The 21,446-nt window shown below is 42.5% G+C and overlaps 1 protein-coding gene across 8 annotated transcripts in view; it reads left to right on the forward strand.

The window, feature by feature from the left end:
* The window catches only part of KIAA0319 (KIAA0319 ortholog), a 98,792-nt gene that overhangs the window by 42,482 nt on the left and 34,864 nt on the right, over window positions 1–21,446 (forward strand). For all 8 annotated transcript variants that reach the window (XM_041772506.1, XM_041772505.1, XM_041772512.1 and 5 more), the window contains exons 4-8: window positions 11,094–11,283; window positions 14,312–14,410; window positions 15,694–15,791; window positions 16,658–16,745; window positions 19,159–19,291. In XM_041772506.1, the coding sequence (XP_041628440.1) occupies window positions 11,094–11,283; window positions 14,312–14,410; window positions 15,694–15,791; window positions 16,658–16,745; window positions 19,159–19,291 (608 nt within the window). The remainder of the gene's footprint in view (window positions 1–11,093; window positions 11,284–14,311; window positions 14,411–15,693; window positions 15,792–16,657; window positions 16,746–19,158; window positions 19,292–21,446) is intronic.

Below are 21,446 nucleotides of genomic sequence, written 5' to 3' on the forward strand. Positions count from 1 at the left end.
TAAAGGTATTCCAGGTGACCAGAAACACAGCTGAAACACAGCCATGGCACCGAGAACCCCTTTCTGCGTTCTTTCTCGCCTTTGCCCTAGGAACGCTCCCCTAAGGTTCTGGCCTCTGCTTTCCTTTCAATGAGCTCTGGATCTCTTGCTTTCCAGAGTTCCCCGTTTGTTTGGAGTCATTAGCTCCACCGTGGGAACAAATGATTTTATGTGGGGCCAGAGAGTGAACAGACAATACAGAATTCTTGAGACATTCTCTGCAAAAAAGGTGGTTTTATTAAAGTTCCCAGGGATAGTACCCTTGGGCAGAAAGAGCTGCCCTGGGATGGTGAGGAGGAATTAGTTACTTTTAAATCGCAGAGTAGAGACAAAGGAAGTTTTCTAAAGGATTTTCGTATGTTAAAGAAGATTTAGAAGATCCTGGAGGTCTAGCTGTTGTCAAGATAAAGTTGCTGTTTGCCTCAGGCAAAGGATTAACATTAAGACAGTTGGGAGTTTCCAGAGGAATGTTTTAGTTGCAGCCTCAAGTATTTGTCCAGAGGTTACAAGAGGTAAGGACATTAAATTTTATCTAACTTTCTTTTACCTTTGTTCTCCACATCAGGAACTGCTGGCAGTTTCAACCACAATCCCCCATTTGACTGGAACCCTTACTGTGGTTCTGGCCCAGTGGCAGCTGCAGACTCATTTGTTGAGGTTGGCTTGGCTCAACCCCTTTCCCGGTCCCTGGCTCCACGTTGGGAAATTTTGGAGGTGTGCACAGGACTTTTCTTGGCCAAGACACTGTTATAGCACCTAGTTACTACCCCTAAATTAAGGCGTGCACTTCCTTGTCTCGTTCTGTTGTAGATGAAGGGTGGCTGAAAGAATTGGATCTCTAAATTCTAAAGCATTAGATACACCTGCTTATTTTAGTCTAAGTGATATAATTTTGGAATGTTCGTGCAGTTGGTGGAATGAGGTCTGGAGCCGATGACTAAGAAAGAATTTTTGAGACGTCTTTGGTGCAAAATGGTGTTTTTATGAAAGCATGAGGGCAGGACCCACCAGCAGAAAGAGCTGCTGCTCCAGGCTTGTGAGGGATAGCTGATTATATACCTGGGAGTTGGGGGAGGAGCGGAGGAAAAGAGAAATTTCAAAAGGGCTTTCATATGCTAAAGAGGACCTAAGGAAAAAAAAAAAAAAAAAAAAGAGGACCTAAGGATACTGGAGGGCTTGGCAACTTCTATAGGAGGTGGTTTTTCCCTCAGCAAAGTAGGGAGTTTCCTGGAGGAGTGTCACACTGACCCCACCCAGAAGTGGGGGTGCGGAGCTTGCAGGGTGTGAGCTTGTGTTTTGTCCTCAGCTGGCCTTCTCTGCTCACTCATCATAAGGACTACAGTCCCTGAGCTACAAACATTTATACATATGGCAAAATCTCACTAAAACAACCTAGAATTACAATGGCCATTATGAGAAATGTTCCAATGAAATAAGATCACTTAAAAAATGCACACGGTGGGCAGCCCTGGTGGCACAGTGGTTTAGCGCCGCCTTGCAGCCCAGGGTGTGATCCTGGAGACCCGGGATCGAGTCCCACGTCGGGCTCCCTGCATGGAGCCTGCTTCTCCCTCTGCCTGTGTCTCTGCCTCTGTCTGTGTGTCTCTCATGAATAAATAAAATATTTTTTTAAAAATGCACATGGGGGTGCCTAGTTGCCTCACTTAAACGTCTGCCTTGGTCTCAGGTCATGATCCAGAGTCCTGGGTTTGAGTCCTGCCTCAGGATCCCTGCTCAGCTGGGGGTCTGCTTCTCCTGCTTCTTCTGCCTGCCATTCCCCCTACTTGTGTGTGCTTGCTCGCTCTCAAATAAATAAATAAAATCTTAAAAAAAAAAAAGTGCACTTGGCAGCAAGGATTCCCAAGTTAAACAAGCAGAATGGGGATACCTATTTTTGGAAGTCTCCAAAAACCTTCAAAATTCCCAAATAGCTTCATTAAAAGACTCATTTTAAAAGGCTAATATGAAAATTAACGACATAAGAGGTACGCTACAACAAAAGACTACGAGACAGACATGACTGCGCACAGCTTCCCCTCTACCCTCCTTGGTCTAACATCCATTCTGGCAATCTTCTGGACTGCTTTTCCACTTGAAGAATTATTATTAAACAGTTATCTTTTTCTTAAGATTTTTAATTTATTTATTCATGAGAGAGGCATAAACCCAGGCAGAGGGAGAAGCAGGTTCCCCACAGAGAGCCCTATGTTGGACCCAACCCCAAAACCCCGGGATCATACCCTGAGCCAAAGGCAGAGCCCTTAGCCACCCAGGCGCCTCTAAACAGTTCTCTTTCAAAATAAGACCACCAGTCGGATGCCTGGGTGGCTCAGTTGGTTAACCATTCGATTCTTGATTTCAGCTCAGAATGATCTCAGGACCTTAAGAATGAGCCCCGTGTTGGGCTTTGCGCTCACTGCAGTCCCCTTGTCCTTCTCTCTCCACTCCTCTCTGCTCACACACTTGCTCTCAAATAAATAAATAAATCTTAAAAAAAAAAAGATTTATTTATTTATTTATGAGAAACACACACACAGAGAGAGAGAGAGAGAGAGAGAGAGAGAGAGGCAGAGACACAGGCAGAGGGAGAAGCAGTCTCCATGCAAGGAGCCTGATGTGGGACTCGATCCTGGGTCTCCAGGATCACACCCTGTGCTGCAGGTGGCACTAAACCGCTGAGCCACCTGGGGCTGCCCTAAATAAATAAATCTTAAAATAATTTAAAAATCTGACCACTGAAGTCATAGTATCCTCTTCTGGGACTTTTCATTTCTTCTTTCAAAGGCTGATCTAGATGCCATAAAGAATTTCCTAAGTCCAGGGAGGATCCTCCAAAGTTTTTAACACATATATTACCTTCTGAGATTAATGGATTGATAAAAAGGCAGAAAATAGGATGGGGGACCACTGTTCATGACCATAGCTGAGCACTTTGAAAAGACTGTGAACCAAGCCTATAAATAGTCTGCCAACTTGATATCCATACAGACATCCCTGTATGGACCCCTTCAGAGCTGACAAGACTCTGAGGGATTTTCGGGTAAATTCTTACTTATTCCCTTGAAATGGCCAAAGGGAAACTAAAATTAAAATTAATAAAAAACCTTGCTAAATTCTGGTAAGTGCCTTAGCTATACTCTCCACTTTAAAACCCACTCAGTACCTGTAGTAGAATCCTGGAAAAAGCAGGAGCTGGCTCAAAGTAAGGTTTATACCAGGGTCAGCTCTCTCAGATCTCTGTAGTGCCCTACAGAAAAATAAAAATGAGATATCTTTTGCATCATCTCTACGAATCCTCTTGAGTCCAAGGAGTCATTCAGTGCTACCAGAAATATCTGTCCTTACTAAAAACTTCCTAAAAGAACTTTCCTTCACTGTCTCTTTGAGATAACAAATGTTTTACAAACTTCAGTGAGGTATTCTTTTTTTTTTTTTTTCTTAAGGTTTATTTATTTGAGGGAGAGAGGCCGCATGTGCAGGATCTGGAGTGGCAGAGGGAGAGGGAGAGAGAATCTCAAGCCAGACCCCTTCACAGAGCAGGAAGCCCCACAACACGCAGCTCAGTCTCAGGACCTCTAAGATCACTACCTGAGCTCAAATCTAGAGTTGGAAGCTTAACAGACTGAGCATCCCAGGTACCCTTGGTGAGGTAATGTTTATCAGAAGAATAAAAGAGGGAAAGGTCATTTGAAATTTGGGCCAATGAAAAATCATGTGATTTCTCTACAAATATTGATAGAGAAAGTTTTAGCCATCTGAGCAAATAAACTTAACTTATCCAAAATAAAAATCCAAAGGATTTTTCATTGCCCTAAATTTCAAAAGACCTTTCTACCTTTCTACCTTTTTACTTCATGGTGAGTGAATGTATATTATCCTATCTGTCACATGGCTAATATTTATTTATATATATGTATTCATTCACACATTTTTTAAAAAGATGTTATTTATTTATTCATGAGAGACACACACAGAGAGAGAGGCAGAGACATAGGCAGAGGGAGAAGCAGGCTCCCTGCAGGGAGCACCATGCGGGACTCGAACCCCCCATCCCCATACTCCGGGATCATGCCCTGAGCGGAAGCCAAATGCTCAACATTGAACTACCCAGGCATCTCTCATTTATTTTTAAGTAGGCTCCGTGCCTGGCTGAGATCAAGAATCATATGCTCTACTGATTGAGCCAGCCAGATGCCCAATAATGGCTAAATTTTTAAAACAAAACATACGGGATGTTGGGTGGCTCAGTGGTTAAGTGTCTGCCTTCAGCCTGGGACATGATCCTGGAGTCCTGGGATCAAGTCCCACATCAGACTCCCAGCATGGAGCATGCTTCTCCCTTTGCCTAGGTCTCTGCCTCTGTCTGTGTCTCTCATGAATAAATAAATAAAATCTTTAAAAAACACATATGAAGTCTCTGCTTCTGTCTTTATGCTTATATGTATCTTTGCACATGTATGTCATAAATGTGTGGTAGTTTCTATCTCTGGATGGCAATGCCCAAATTAATTTGTAGAAGAGTTCTATTTAAGTGGCTTAAACAAACACTTATATAAATTTTTTATTTTATTTTATTTATTTGACGGAGAGTGAGGAAGCAAGTAGGGGCAGACGTAGGCAGAGGGAGAGAGAAGCAGACTTCCCCCAAAGCAGGGAGCCCGATGCGGGACTCGATCCCAGGACCCAGGGATCATGACCTGAGCCAAAGGCAGATGCTTAACCAGCTGAGCCACCCGGACGCCCCTACACTTATATAAATTAAATTAAATATAATAGATACTAACTCAAATGTTTTTCAGGTTTACATGAACTAGGAAATATTTAATATAAAAGCTAGTTTATGTTTGTTGGTTTCTTGAAAGCAGGCTTATCTTTGGAGGTAACAGCAATAGAATTCCAGCTGGGTTTACTAATCAACTAGCCAACTTGTGACATCTCTGTTAACAAATTCCGTCAGCTAGAAAAATAACCCAGGATGATGACTGATGTTGTCTAGTATCTAATAAAGTTTTTTTTTTTTTTTAAAGATTTTATTTATTTATTCTTGAGAGATAGAAGGAGAGACAGAGCCAGAGACACAGGCAGAGGGAGAAGCAGGCTCCATGCACCGGGAGCCCGACGTGGGATTCGATTTCGGGTCTCCAGGATCGCGCCCTGGGCCAAAGGCAGGCGCCAAACCGCTGCGCCACCCAGGGATCCCCTCTAATAAAGTTTTTGTAGGTAATGTAAACATAGTTTGTTAAGAACAAGTAAGTTAAATAGATGTAAATCAGGTAAAAAGGTTTTAGGTGCATTTTTAAAACAGTTTCTCCAAATTTTTTTGTAACCTGAAGCCTTAAAGTTTTGCTAAGTTAAGTGATGAATTAAGTTAAATTTATCCACCATCCAGATCACTTCCTAATAAGGTAAAATACTGAAACATTAACTACAGAACACAGGTTTATCCATTTTTTCTTCCTTTCATGGAGGATTAAAGGTATTTTGGTCTATTACTAAGTAAATTTTATCCCACACTAAGAAATTTTCTATGAGAAAGCCCATGTTTCTAGGAGTTATAAAGCAAAGAACAGGATGCTAATGTAAAAGTTAGTAATTGCTTTCTTCATTTTCATGAAAAATTTAGAGAAAAGGGTTAAAAATATAATATATATGATTAAAATTAGAAGCTACTAGGAGTATTACTAGAAATAAAAGGGCAGGGAATTTTATCTGTGATCAGGACTAAGATTAGAATGAATCTAAATAAATGAGTTTTAATATCTTAAGTAAAATTAGTGCAGAATTAGGATTTGATTTTTTCTTTGTTGAAAGGACAAAGGTTTCTTAGATGACTGGCTTGCTCTTGATAAGAGATTATGAAAGGTTTTCCTTTACCTTTCTCAGTAATCTGCCTAGAAGAAACAAAGATCTTGTATCTTGTCAAAATAATTTCCTGATCAGGTGTTTCAGTTACTTAAGAAAGCCAAATCCTCTCTATTAAAAGAGGTAAGGTGTTTTTGTTTTTAATTTTCTGTATTTGCCTAGGAATCGTTTAATTGCTACTATGGTAAATGGATTACTAAGTATTACTTCACTTAATATTTGAATGTATTTTAAAACCTTTTGACAGTTTCTGACAAACTTTCAAATATCAAGTTCTCAATCCTTTTGACCTCAGTTTTTTTTTTTTTTTTAAGATTTTACTTATTTATTCATGAAAGAGAGAGAGAGAGAGAGAGAGAGAGGCAGAGACACAGGCAGAGGGAGAAGCAGGCTCCACAGGGAGCCCAATTTGGGACTCAATCCCTGGGCCCCGGGATCACACCCTGAGCCTAAGGCCGACACCCAACTGCTGAGCCACCCAGGCGTCCCTTTTTTACCTCAAATTAACTCAGATTTTCCAGTGTCCCTGGAAAATCATGCCAAAAAATTATTCTTCCTCTTTATAGAAGGGAGATGATAACTAATTAGGCTTATTTGATGTGTTAAATGGCATGGGAAGTATTATATTGGCATGGGAAGTATTATTAAATAATAACTAATACTAAGCTTTCTTTATGTTGTATTTGTATATGAGCGTTCTAGAAATTTTATGAAATTCTTGGGGTACCTGGGTGGCTCAGTTGTTTGAGCAAGTTGTTTGAGCAACAGACTCCTGATTTTGGCTCAGGTCGTGATCTCAGGGTCATGAGATCCAGCCCCGCCCAGGGCTCTGCTTTGAGGTAGAGTGTGCTTAGGATTCTGATGACCTCTCCCTTTGCCCCTCCACCCTTACCCCTCCTCCCCTGTTCTTGCAAGCTCTATTTTTTTTTTTTTTTTTAAGATTTTGTTTATTTATTCATGAGAGACAGTGAGAGGGAGGCAGAGGGAGAAGCAGGGAGCCCAACGCAGGACCCCAGGACTCCAGGATCACGCACTGAGCTGAAGGCAGATGCTCAACCACTGAGCCACCCAAGCAACCCAAGCTCTCTCTCTTTAAACAATTAAAAAAAAAAAAAAAAAGCAAGAACTTAAAAAAAAAAGATAAACATAGACTTAGCATATAACCCAGCCATTCAACCTCTAAGTTTACTCAATAGGAACAAAAATATCTGTACATAGAAAGACACATAGCATTATTCATAAAATAAACTGAATAGGACACAGTCAAGAAATTTGAAACAAATCCAGATTAAATTTGTAGAGGATAAACAATGTTTCCTACAGTTTTGTTTTCAAGTGGGCAAGACCAGACTTTTGAGAAGTTGTTTTAGAGTAGTTAGAGTAGAGAAAAGAAAGGAGGCATCTGAGACTCTTGTTGACCAAGCCAGGCTGTGAGCTGAAGGCTGAAATGGGGGGCGAGGGTGCCCATGGCTTCCGTGGGGGATCCAGGTTCTCTGGGTGGGGTGTGTCAGGGAGGACCTACATACTGACAGCTCAGCGAGGAGCTCTCTCTGGAGCTCAAGGAGGCAGGGCCCAAGGGTGAGTGGAGACCTGGCATTCCCTTCCAACCCAGAGAGGCCACGTAGTGGGAAAGCAAGTGGTCTGCACAAGAGGCACGAGGGGAGTCGTCATCCCATCAGCCATGACCTGGTGGCTGTGAACCCTTGGAGAGGCACTCTAATGTTTCCTACCACTGTCTGTAGACCATTTTTTATTTCATCTTGGTAGTAGTTTTTCAAGGCTCTCAAACTAAAAAATCTGGTTTATCTTGTGGAGTTTACAGAGGCTGTGGGGTCTCTTGATCGGATGGGTGGGGGAGGGGGCCACCAAATGGGCAAGCTGATATAGGCTGGAGGCCAGTGGCATGGTTGATGGAGGAACTCACCCAGGGCAGAACAAAGGAGATAGTAGTGTATTGAATATACTGCAAGGGAGCAGCGGGCAGGTTGGCAAAGCAGAGAGGACTGCCATGAGGCAGTGGTGGGGGCTGGTTATGTGGGAAGGTGAGGACATGGGGGATGCATGCAGTGTTTCCCATTTGGTATGTGTGTTTGGGTGTAAGTAGCCCATTGGTCATCTAGGGCTTATGGATATCAGCCGACAGGGGTTTGGGGTGACTGTGGGTCCTGCTACCTTTCTCAGGTTTCTGATGTTCAAGTTGCTTGCCCCAAAGCAGCCTCTACAGAGGTTCCACTATAATACGTTGCAAACACCTGTTCTGGAGCTCTGGTTTGCAGGGATTCTGAACCTCATAGTGTTCTCAGCACAGATGCAGTGAAGTCTCCTATATCAGCACGTACTTTACAAACCTTGATGTCTGAAACCTCAAAGAAACCAAAGCATCTTAAAATTATGGTAGACGCTGTAGGGGTTCAGATTGTCATCCCCAAACACGGCACCTAAGAAACAGCGGTGCAGGAAGGATAATCTGCTTTTGTCCCCTGGAAAGCAGGAGAGCAGTCTCTCATGTGAAAGGTAGCCACCCTGTACCTGGAGGGGATTTAGGGGAGGCATGTCACCAGAGACAGGGATTTGGGGGGAGGGGACTATATAACCTTGTTACTTCTTCACCACTAACTATCAGAAGTTCAAACCCCTTTGTCTTATTAATTCCTCACAAATCTATTGTTTCTTTGTCTAAAATATATTAAATATTTTGTTTTGGTCATTCCTTTGCATCTCCTATCTTTATGGAGCACCTGCACATACATTTGTATACACATAATTAAATTTGTTTTCCTTCTGTTAATCTGCCTTTTTATTTGGAGAGTGGTGGTCTCAGCCAAAGAACTAGAAGGGCAGAAGAAAAATTATTTTTCCTTTCCTATAACCCACTACCAGGTTTTTTTTCTTTTTTTTAAGATTTTATTTTTTTATTCATGAAAGACACAGAGAGAGAGAGAGAGAGAGAGAGAGAGAGAGAGAGAGAGGTAGAGATGTAGGCAGAGGGAGAAGAAGGCTCTAGGCAGGGAGCCTGATGTGGGACTCAATCCTGAGACCCTCAGACTGCAGATCACGCCCTGAGCCAGGGGCAGGTGCTCAACCTCTGAGCCATCCAGGCATCCCCTGATTTACATTTCACTTATAGCTTTCTTTCTATGGATTTCTCATGGCACCTTCCCCTTTGGGTCTCCTGTGTCCTGAGCATGACTTTTACTCACCTGGCCCACTGGCAGATGAGGCTCAGAAGAGCATTTTATTATCATTTTATGAGACTTTCCTCTATGGCACAGAATACTCAATTTAAAAACTTAAAGTTGGCTGTGGTGCTTAGGCAGCTCAGTCTGTTAAATGTCTGACTCTTGATTTTGGCTCAGGTTTTGATCTCAGGGTTGTGGGATCAAGCTCTGCATCAGGCTCCAAGCTGACCATGGAGCTTGCTTGGGATTCTCTCCACATCTCTCTCTGCCCTGACTCCACCTCAAATAAAGAAATAAATCTTTAAAAAACAAAACAAAACAAAACAAAAACACTAAGTTGGCTGTTACTCTAACTTCCTGTTACAATTTATACTCAGTAGAGGGTGCAAATAGATATCATTTACTCTAGAAGCCTGGTTGTTGAATTATCTGATTGATTCAGTTTTTGTCTTATTTAGTAGTTTGGGGGCTTACTACGGTTATTTTCTCTTTTCATCTCAAGTGATGGCATGTGTATGTTCACTTATAATTGTCCAACCTACAATTTTCTTACTTTTTTTTCTTTTTAAGATTTTATTTATTTGTGTTTTTTTTTTTTAAATTTTTATTTATTTATTTATTTATGATAGTCGCACAGAGAGAGAGAGAGAGGGGCAGAAACACAGGCAGAGGGAGAAGCAGGCTCCATGCACCGGGAGCCCGACGTGTGATTCGATCCCGGGTCTCCAGGATCACGCCCTGGGCCAAAGGCAGGCGCTAAACCGCTGCGCCACCCAGGGATCCCCTATTTGTTTATTTATTCATGAGAGACAGAGAGGCAGAGACATAGGCAGAGGAGAAGCAGGCTTCCTCCAGAGAGCCTGATACGGGACTCAATCCCGGGACCCTGGGATCACAACCTGAGCTGAAGGCAGACACTCAACCACTGAGTCACCCAGGTGCCCCATTTTCTTAAATTTTTAATGGGTAGCAGAGAGATTATTTTAGAGAAGTGGTCTTGGTGCACCTGGGTGGCTTAGTTAAGTGTCCAGCTCGTGGTTTTAGCTCAGGTCATGATCTCAGGGTTCTGGAGTCCAGGCCTGCCTCAGGATCTGTGCTCAGTGTGGAGTCTGCTTAAGATTCTCTCTCCTGGGTCGTAGGGCAGGTCTATTTTTAACTCTTTGAGGAACCTCCACACAGTTTTCCAGAGTGGCTGCCCTACGACCCAGCAATTGCACTGTTGGGGATTTACCCCAAAGATTCAGATGCAATGAAACGTCGGGACACCTGCACCCCGATGTTTCTATCAGCAATGGCCACAATAGCCAAACTGTGGAAGGAGCCTCGGTGTCCATCGAAAGATGAATGGATAAAGAAGATGTGGTTTATGTATACAATGGAATATTACTCAGCAATTAGAAACGACAAATACCCACCATTTGCTTCAACGTGGATGGAACTGGAGGGTATTATGCTGAGTGAAATAAGTCAATCGGAGAAGGACAAACAGTGTATGTTCTCATTCATTTGGGGAATATGAATAATAGTGAAAGGGAATATAAAGGAAGGGAAAAGAAATGTCTCTCTCTTCTGCACCCCCAACACTCATGTGTGTGTGCACATGCTCTCTCTCTCTCATAAATAAATAAATCTTAAAAAAAGAGAGAGATGGTCCAGACTTCTAGTGTTTTGTGATACTAGATATGAGGGTTTTTTTTTTTTTTTTTAAGATTTTTATTATTTATTCATGAGAGACACATAGAGAAGGGCAGAGACACAGGCAGAGGAAGAAGCAGCCTCCTTGCAAAGCGCCTGATGTGGGACTCAATCCCGGGACTCTGGGATCACTCCCTGAGTCGAAGGCAGACGCTCAATTGGTAAGCCACCCAAACGTCCCTAGATATGGTATTTTGAATGCCACAAATCTCATTTATGTAAAAGGTCAGTGACATTGTGTTGCTCAATGAGGTCAACCATTTTTTGCTTTTTTTTTTTTTTTTTTGTAACAATGTGTTTTTGTGATTGATCTCCTAGGGTCTCATGCTGTCCTATGATCCTCCAGCCAGACTGGAGTTCAGCCCAGCCTCCACAGAGGAGAACCCACCTCTCACAGTCCCCACGTGGCGCCCAGAGCATGGTGCCATGACCCTTCCCACTAGCCTCGTCCCCGCTGAGCCTACCCCATCCCAGCAACCTGAATCTCCGCCCACTGCTCCTGGGACAGGTAACTATAAGAACAGTATAGGTGGGAGAAAAGTACAAATCATGCTATGGAGTAGAGTAGCTACAACTTTATAAAGTTTGCTCATTCCCTCCAGGCACATCTTCAAGCCTCTCCCCAGTGCTAGAAATGGTGCTCCACACCAGGAACGAATAGATGAACAGACATTGTCTTTTCCCTCAGTGATCTGTAGTGCAGGAAATGAGAATAACGGGGTTTTCGTATCACGTGGTAAGTGCTGGGACAGGCTGCTGTGGGAGCGGAGGGAGAAACCCAGCTTGACCTTTCTGAAGGCCAGGAAAGCCTTTCCAGAGGTGATAATGCCAGGATACAGCAATCCAATTAAAAATGGGGGTCGGTGTGTTGTTCAGGTCAAGGCAGCACAGTGTGTAATAACCATAATGATAATTCTGTTCAGTGAACACTTACTGAGTACAGGGCTCAGCATTTCCCAGCCATCACCTCATCCACTGCCTGTGCAAGAGAACAGAAGGACTAGGGCTTGAGTGACATTTTGGGAGAGCTGTTAGGAGGTCAGTGTGGCTGGAACAAATCATGTGAGTGAGAGGGAATGGCAAAGTATGGATCTAGAGTGGTAAGCAGGACAAGATTTTGAAAGATCTGCGGTCTGTGCTAAGGAGTTTATGCTTTATTGGGTATGTATAGAGAATCTCTGAATGATTTTATTTTTAAAGATTTTATTTATTTATCCATGAGAGACACACAGAGAGGCAGAGACACAGTTAGAGGGAGAAGTAGGTTCCCTGTGGGGAACCCAGTGTGGGACTTGATCCCAGGACCCCAGGATCATGCCCTGAGCCAAAGGCAGACACTCAACCCCTGAGCCACCCAGGTGCCCCTCTCTGAATGATTTTAAGCAGGAAAGCAAACTGATCAGATGTGTTTTCAAGAAAATAATATGGAGTTGAGTGGAGACAAGAAGATCCATAAGGACTAGAGGGAGTGGTTGTAAGGATGGAGAGAAATAACATTCAAGAGATGTCTGGGGGCTGGAATCATTAGGATTTGATGAATGGCTCAATGGCAGGATGAAAGACAGGGGACTCAGATAGATGAGTGTGTGGGACTGGACATTAGATGAGCAATGGGCTAAAGATAAAGGATCAGGAGTCATCAGCATAGAGGTGATAAGTGAGGGTGTAGGGCACACATGGGACCTTCCAGGGAGGGCAATGGGTGAGCTGGGGAGAGGCCTCAGGAGGATCATTGGGAATGTCTTTACATAAGGAGCTGGGAGACCCAAAGGAACTTATGGGGCAGGCTGAGTGGCCTTGCCAGAGAGGCAGGGCATCAAGAGGAGGCATGCACTGAGGGATAGAAAGAATACTTCCAGGTAGAAAGATGTCATGAAGGAAGCCAGGGGTTGCAGAGATCATGATGAGCACTGATGAGCTCCCATTAGGTTTACTAATAAAGGAGGTACTAGAGACCTTGTTTCCAAAGCCATTCTGTGGTTGACATGCTTTGGGGATAGCCCTCTCTGCCTTGTTCAATTACTTTTACCCTAAGCTTGAGTACAGAGAAAGGTAATGGCAGAAGAGAACTGTGTGGTATTTTGGAAAGGAAACCAGCCTGGGATATAGGATCCTTGGGTTCTAATAGGACCTACTGCATGGAATTAGTAGAAGGTTAGATGAAGTAATCATTTTTTAACGTCCTTAGAACCGAGCCTGGCATAGTGTCATCTGCTATGTGTGTTTGTTGAAATCAATACATTTAAATTAATTAAATATTGGTGGATCTATTTTTGCTAATTATTCATATAACTTTGAGCAATTACTTGGCCTTTCTGAGCTCAGTTGCCTCATCTGAACCTTGTTCTGAGTGCTGATTTAGCGGAAAAGTACTTTTGATGAGAGTGAATGTCTCCACCGCCTGAGTTAAAATCACCTTTTTATGGAGGTTGACTGGGTTTTCTCTTGGAAAGGCTCCAGGAGCGAGGCCATCAGTGGTAATTCACGAGGCTGCTAACAGAACTGAATGGTGTGTGACTAATGATACAGAAACACTTAGGATAAAATGATAGGTTGGGACCAGTGTCCCCTCTCCGTCCACGGTTACTGACTTTCAGGGCACAGAGTCCATGGAAGTAATGGGGAAGAGGAGCCAGAGGCCGAGGAGGCCCCTGCAGGTGGTCCAGGAAGGCTCTGGAAGGACAGGGTACTGAAAGGAGAGGATCAGTTGTGAGTGAGCCACATGGCCCCCTGACACCTCCAAGTAGCCGAGACCTCTGAGGAGCACTCTGCTTTAAGACAAAACAGAATGGGAGCTCTTCAGTGCTTTTCTCTGTGTGATATCTGTGTGATATCTTGACATATCTCAATTGTATTTTATAAGTGAAACTAATGTCCAGTTACATCATGCCAATTGAATAATACATCAGTGTTCTGCTGCTTACAGAGGAGGTAAATGAACCTTGTTCTGAGTGCTGATATAGTGGATAAGTGCTTTTGATGAGAGTGAATGTCTCCGCCGCCTGAGTTAAAATCGCCTTTTTATGGAGATTGACTCGGTTTTCTCTTGGAAAGGTTCCAGGAGCGAGGCCATCAGTGGTAATTCACGAGGCTGCTAACAGAACTGAGTGGTGTGTGACTAATGATACAGAAACACTTAGGATTACACTCAATTTTTTAATGAAAGTAGCACATACCACAGAGTCAAGAAGCACTGATGGTAAGAGAAAGAAGAGGCTCAACTTATAGTACCCGACCTGTTCTTCCAAAAACCTTATTACCCAACACTGTGCTCAGTCAATCCAAATTGTGATTTTCTTCCCCTTGTCAACTCACACAGATGACTTAAAATTTATGAAATTTGCCCTGCAGCATAATATGGGTCGTGGTAGGTTACTAGCCAGAGGAAAGAAGTGTCTTAGATAAAATCAGAGGGAAGAGAACTACTATAAAGAGAGATGTTATTTTGTCTTACCTAAAAACAAATCTATCACGGGGCAGTAATATAATAGCATTATTGTGTGTAAAGGACTGTACTATGTTTAATCAACTCATAGCACAAGAGCTCGTCGTGTCTGCTGGAGATAACCTGATACTGACTTTACCTGAAAATGAAGTGGAGCTGAAGGCTTTTGTTGTGTCAGCCCTACCTGAAGGTAAGGGTTTGGTTTTCCTTTGTGACACCAGAGGCCAGGTAGCTGGGTTGCTCTTCACCAGTCTTTGCTGGTTATTTACTGCACAGGTTCACTTGAACAACACTGTGTGAGGTCCCCACTGAAGGGTCGGGAGTGGTGGCGAGGCTTTGGTGGTCCTAAGCCTTAAACCTCACTGAAGTAGTTCAAACTAGAGGAAGAGTATGGGAAATGAAATACAGGACATATCCTGTAATTGGTCAGGACGGAAGGTCATGCATTTCTGAGGATGCAAAGCAAGGGATGTGTTAGAGCTGGAGAGGTTTCCACATTCCAGAGTTTGACCTGTGGTCACCCAGAAGGCGTGGGAATATTTTACCCTGAGGAGAGAGGGCGTGGGGCATGTGCCCCAAGCTCTCTTTACAGATGTTCTGGTGTTGACAGCGGGGCTCTGAGGTTCTCAGGATGCCTCGCACCAGCTCTTCGAAATATGTTGCTTAAAATGCCCTTTCTTTTTTTTTTAACTTATTTTTTTTGTATATTTTTTTATTGGAGTTCGATTTCCCAACATATAGTATAACACCCAGTGCTCATTCAAAATGCCCTTTCTTCTGCTTGTCCAGAAGCAAACATTTGAGTTCTTCCCCTGAGCAGCCAAAGGCATTCTTTCCTAAAGTATATTCGTTCTTAAAATGTTGAATGTTTCTCGTTCAGGTTAATTCCCTCATTTGCTTTCCCCTCTATCACCTATGGGTCGACATTTAAGCAGAGATGATATTTGGCATTTGCCTTTAATCCTGTTAGTTGAGGCACTCCACACCTGAATTAGTAGCATCTCACGGTAGGAGACATTCTCGTCTTCGCACAGAGGTTTAACCCGTTTTTGTGTCCTTAAAGAAACCCCCACAACAGATGAAATGTATGGAAATCTCCTTGCCTTTTATTAAAAGGAGAAAAAAGAGCAATGGATTATACTGTAGTTGAAATTTATATGTAAATATATAGTCACCCTGAAAGGAAAGTCATAAAATGGTAAATTTAAGAGCAGGGAAATGGTTTTCTTTTTCAGTTTCTACATTTCATGAATTTTTCCATAAGCTGTGTGTTTTTCTAATAAAACACATTTTACGTTAAAAGGATAGAGAAATCTCACAGTTCTTTACCTGGATGACAGTTGAAAGTAGAGTTCAGAATATCTCAGCTGTCCCTTCTGCTGGGGTCAGGGCTGTCATCCTCTTCCATCTGCCCAGATTGTTAAAACAACCTTTCCAAATTTATGATTACTCATATTTCTTTTTTGCTCTCAGAAACTGCATACAGCTATGAATGGAGTTTAATGCGCCACCCTGAAGACTACCGAGATGAAATAAAAGAAAGGCACATGCAAACTCTTAATATCTCTCAAGTAAGTAACTGCAGACTGATTGTCTCTGACAGCACATCATAGAATTCAGCTAACACTTTAGCTGTTGAGCCTCAAATCTGTTTTATGACTAAGATCAGAAGAAGGTTATAAATGAATAAAGTTTCAACCATAGTTTCAACCATGTAGACGGGCAAATGTTGAAAGAAGGAAACTTTTCAGATAGCTTTTCTTTATTTTAATTACTTGGCATATCAGCTTGGATAAAGGAGACTGGTTGTCCAAGGGTTTCTGTGGTGAGGTTGCAAAGCCTGTGTTCTAAGTCCCATCGTCTTTTTAGTGGTAGAGACGTTCTGGTTACGTCTGCTTCTCAAGCAAGTAGGCATATTTCTAGAGCTGCCAATAATTCCATTCCAGCTCACAAATGCTTTGGCTATCAGATACTGCTCCAAGAGGTAAGCCCCTCACAAGAAGAAACACGTCCCCTTCCTGGATCATAAGGATCAAGAAACTGACTTAGCTACTAGGGATCTGGTTTCCCACCTGATGATCATTTTGTCTTTGGTCCTGAGACCACACAGCCATGGGTGCAGCGCGAGCTCATATAACCACCGTGCTCCGCTTCTCTGAGTGCCAGACCACTGACAGCCAGTTTATGGACTGCTGCCCTCAGCAGGTCCGTGAGCATCTGTGACGAGGCTGTGGGCTTTTCTGGGTGATTTCCAGTGTGCCAGGGCACTGGCTTCGAACACGTGGCAATGTCTGCACAGCTCCAGATGAGACCTCCTAAGACCCTTTGCTGTGCTTAGTTCAGGAGAACGGTTTCTGGAAGATTTTAGGACTTTCTAGGCAATGGACCTATCACGTCCTTAGCATGTTTACCCCTGAAACTTTTCTTTATGTTGCAGTTGTCAGCGGGACTTTATGCCTTCAAAGTAGCAGTTTCTAGTGAGAATGCCTTTGGAGAAGGATTTGTCAATGTCACTGTTAAGCCAGGTAAGCCTGTGTGAGAGAATGGCCTTGTGTTGTATGGGTTTACATCCGTTTTTGGTGCCAGGATGATATTGTATCTTTTATTTTTATGTTTGGCTCTACTCTAGAGAAAATATGCAGTGATTATGCCTCCCCTCACCCCTTTCTGCATTCTGTGTAATTCTTAGTACTTGCTCAATGCTGCTATTTAAGGGTACCAGGTCAGGGGGTAGCCATGTGCCAACCTCTGCTTCCGTCACTACTCCATCTCCCTTCCCCACGCCTCAGTCTCCCCTTCCATGGGTGCTGGGGAATGTATGCACTGGGCTTGCAGGCTGCCACTAGCCCACAGGCTAGTGCGTTTATAGGAATTAGAAGCAGGGGGCCCTTTGTCATTTGGGTGGCCACAACCTGTCCAGTTGGAGGCAGGCCGCCTCTGTGCCAGCGCTTCCTCCCAGCCGTTACCTCTGAGGCTCCACGCTCCCTTTCAGCACATTCTGCCTGAGTGTTATTCCAGCCAGAGTTCAGTGTGGGTAGTGGGGGGTGCCTGCGTCAAAGATTTCAGACCCAGCTGTCCATGGCAGGAGCTAGAAGTGTGCTCCTCTGCTCCGTGTCTGCAATTCCTGCTCAGGCTATGTGAGGAAGCCCTGGTTATTAGTACACACGTCCCCTGGGCTGGGACTTGCCTGCCAAGATGTAAATCTGCAGACAGGCTCCTCAACCTTCATAGGAAGGTTCTGAAACTGTTGGAGGTAGTCTCCACAGCTGAGGCCTATAGGATAAACGCCTTCTTGACAGGATGTTTATAACCAACTTTTAAAAGGCAGGTGCTTTTATCGGGGTTATGATCTGTACACACCTAACAGGCTCAGTCAGTGTCCCTTTCTCCTGTCACACAGCCAGAAGAGTCAACCTGCCCCCCATGGCTGTTGTGTCTCCCCAGACGCAAGTGCTCACCCTGCCTTTGACGTCCGCCCTCATCGACGGCAGCCGTGGGTATCTGTGGCACTTCAAAGTCTCTCCGCCCCACGTGCTGCAAGGCTTCCTGGTGTTCTTTATGAGGCCAGGAGGGCTTGCACACTCATGCCGATGCCCAGTGTCTCCCTCATTGGGCATGTGGCTCACAGCTTTGTCCAATGTTCATCTTGCCATCGGTTATGTCCCGCTTGTCCACAAAAACTTCTTTAGGGCCTCGCTGTTTGGTTTGGAATTAAAGCAATTCTTAGAGAATTTCCTTTTTAATCTAGTATATGTGATGAGCAAATGGAAAATCATTTTAACAAAATGAGGAGGGTTGCCTTCATTGAGGGTTGGTAGTGTTTTGTTAATTTGATCAGAGTTCATTCGTTCTCTTATATGTGGAAGACTGTGTGACTGTATGCCTGTGTGACTCCAGGCATCCATGCAAACAAGAATAGATGGAAATTGACTACATTGATATAGATAGATATAGACGTGTGACAAAGTATGTTCAATCGCAGTGTGGCTGATATTTGCATTTGTGTACATTTAACCACAAAGTTAATACCAGATTCTCTGGAGTAAAGGGTAATTGTCGGCTGCTAATTCTGCTCCATTTTGCAAGTCTGCAAATATACACAAATTACATTGACATCATTTTTGCCTATTCAAATACAAATATCCACATTTCCCCCTTAACAACATGAAAACAAAGCATATTTTAGATGAAAATATTTACATGGGGAAGTGTACCACATTTTGATTTCTCTGATGCAGGATGGCTTAGGACAGGAGTCTGGGATTATTAAGCTGTCACACAAGCTAGTTCTTTAACTGAGTTAGATGCAGCTGACTCTCTTCCAGGTCTCAGTCTCTGTGATTGCATGGAGCATATTTCATTTGCTCTCTTTTTAGCACAGGAAAGGGAAGTTTTCTTGTAGGATACTACCTTTCTCTAGATTTACACCTTAATGATGAGGGTAGTAAAAGGGGTGTGATAAATTATACATAAGCATCTCTCTCTTTTTTTTTTAAGATTTTATTTATTTATTCATGAGAGACACACAGAGGTAGAGATGTAGGCAGAGGGAGAAGCAGGCTCCCTGCAGGGGAAGCCTGATGTGGACTCTATCCCAGAACCCCAGGATCACACAGATGCTCAACTGCTGAGCCACCCAGGTGCCCCTTGACTCCTGTTTTTAAAAAAGCAATAGTGCCTGTCACTGTTTTTTAAAATTCACAGCTGAGTGAAAGCAGCCTCACCCAAATCTGGTGGAAATTCAGGATGAAAATAGTGATGATGGTTTAGGAAGAAGAAAAATCCTCCTGCTAGCACATAATACATCTCCATTGAAATCTATATAATTCCGCAATTTCATGCAAAAACAAATTTAAGCATGAGGACGATAAATTATAAATTTTGTTTTACTGTTCTTACATTTCATTCTGGTCTCCATGTGTTTTTAAATCTCCCTAGAAAGTACAGATGACACTAAAATCGTGAGTTATCATTGGGAAGAAGTTAATGACCCCTTCCAAGAGGAGAAGACCCCAGCTGATTCCCCCAGCTTACGTCTGTCTAACCTGGTTCCAGGAAACTACACTTTCAGGCAAGTGGTTCCCACACCTTTACTGAGCTTTCAATACATAAGTTTTGACTGTTTCCCTAAATTGACGCCAGTACACTAACTACACCGAGCTTTTTACATTTTTACGAAGAGGTCAAGGCCAGTTAGGTTTCCTTTGGGGTTTTGGTTGGCAGCCACTTGAGGTGGATATCCTCGTGGATGAACATGGACTAGAACTGCCTGCTTACTGGGAATATTTTCTTTTGGTTGTCAGGAATGGTATGCCGATGGCCAATCTTTTTGCTGTGTTGTTATGTGAAAGAAATTTTGTATCTTCAAAGTAAGGCAGAGTTGTATGATTTATCTGTTTCTTAATCTTTTTCTCTTCATAACTTTTAAAGATATAACTGGAGCATAATAAACTGTGTGTATTTAAGGTAGAACACTCGGTGAATTCTGACGTGTGTATATCAGGGAGACCATCATCATCACAACCACGATAAACATTTCTGTCAACGCGGAGGTCTCCTCATGCCCCTTGGGCTTCTGCCTGCCTCTCCACTCCTGTCCTTGGGCCACCATGAACTGTATTTGGTCAGTTTAAATACTGTCTAGAATTTTACATAAATGGAATCCTACAGTACGTACTCCTTTTTGCCGGTCTTCTTTCACTCTGCAAAGGATTCTGATTCATCCCTGTTGCCTGTATTGATAGTCTGCTTCTTTTCATTGCAGAGTGCTATTCCAGTGTGGATGTACCACAATTGATTGATTGATTGATTGATCAATCTATCCATCCTTCCTTCTGTCCAGTGGGCTTTTTATATCTTTGAACTACTACAAATAAAGCTGCCATTAATATTTATTTTAAGTCTTTGTGTAGACATATATTTTTGTTTTTATGGGGTAAATAAATAGTGGAAAGATCAGGTACTATGGTGAATTTATGTTTAACATTTTAAGAAATTGCCAAACTTTTTCCTGAGGTGCGTGTACCATTGTACATTCCCACCTTCAGTATATGACTTCCAGTCTCCACATCCTCGCCAATACTTGATATAGTCAGTCTTTTAATTTTATCTAATTTGATGAGTGGTAGTATCTCTATGGCTTTAATTTGCCTTTTCCTGATGACTAATGATATTAAGCATGTTTTCAAGTGCTTATTAGCCATTTATAGAGCTTTCTTCTGAGAAGTATCCTTTTCCTATTTTATTTTGTCGTATTTTTTTAATGCTCCTTTATTTATTTATTTATTTAATTATTTATTTTTTGCTCCTTTATTTTTTTAAGTAAACTTCCCCCAACATGGGACTTGAACTCATGACCCTAAGACCAAGAGTTGCACATTCTATCAACTGAGCCAGCTCCCCACTCCTTTCCTTATTTAAAAAATTGTATTGTTTGTTGTATTTAGTTTTAAGAGTCTTCATATATCCTGAAACAAACTCATTAATTTATACATGTGTTGTGGATATTTCCCACCAGTATATGACTTATTTTCTTAATCTTTTATTATTTTTAAAGATGTTATTTATTTATTAATGAGAGACACAGAGGAAGAGAGAAGCAGAGACACAGGCAGAGGGAGGAGCCGGCTCCATGCAGGGAGCCCGATGTGAGACTTGATCCTGGGTCTCCAGGATCAGGCCCTGGGCCAAAGGCGGCGCCAAACCGCTGAGCCACCCGGGCTGCCCCTCTTCTAATTTTTGAAACAATTGTGAACAACTGGTGGTATTTCTTCCTTGAGCGTGTGATGGCATTCACCAGTAAAATCACCTGGGCCTGGAGTTTTCTTTTTAGGAAAGTTTTTGATAGCAAATGCAATTTTTATAATAGTTGTAAGGCTATTTAGATTTTCTGTTTTTTTTTTTTTTTTTCTTAGGTTTTTGGTAAGTTGTATTTTGCAAGAAATTGGTCTGTCCCATCTACATTGTCAAATTTATTGGCACTAAGAGTTTTTATGGTATTTTAATATTATCCTTTCATATCTGTAGAATCTGTGGCAATAACCCCCTTGTTCATGTACTCTTTTGGTGACTTGTGTTCTCTTTTTTTTCTTGATCAGTTTAATTAAAAGTTTTGTTCATTTTGTTTATCTTTTCAAAGAACCTCTAGCTTCTAGAATAAAGAGTTGTGTTAATTTTGTTTTCTAATTTGTTGATTTCTGCTCATATCTTTATTTCTTAGTTCTCTC

This window comes from Vulpes lagopus, chromosome 10, assembly GCF_018345385.1.
Source record: "Vulpes lagopus strain Blue_001 chromosome 10, ASM1834538v1, whole genome shotgun sequence".
NCBI lineage: Eukaryota > Metazoa > Chordata > Mammalia > Carnivora > Canidae > Vulpes > Vulpes lagopus.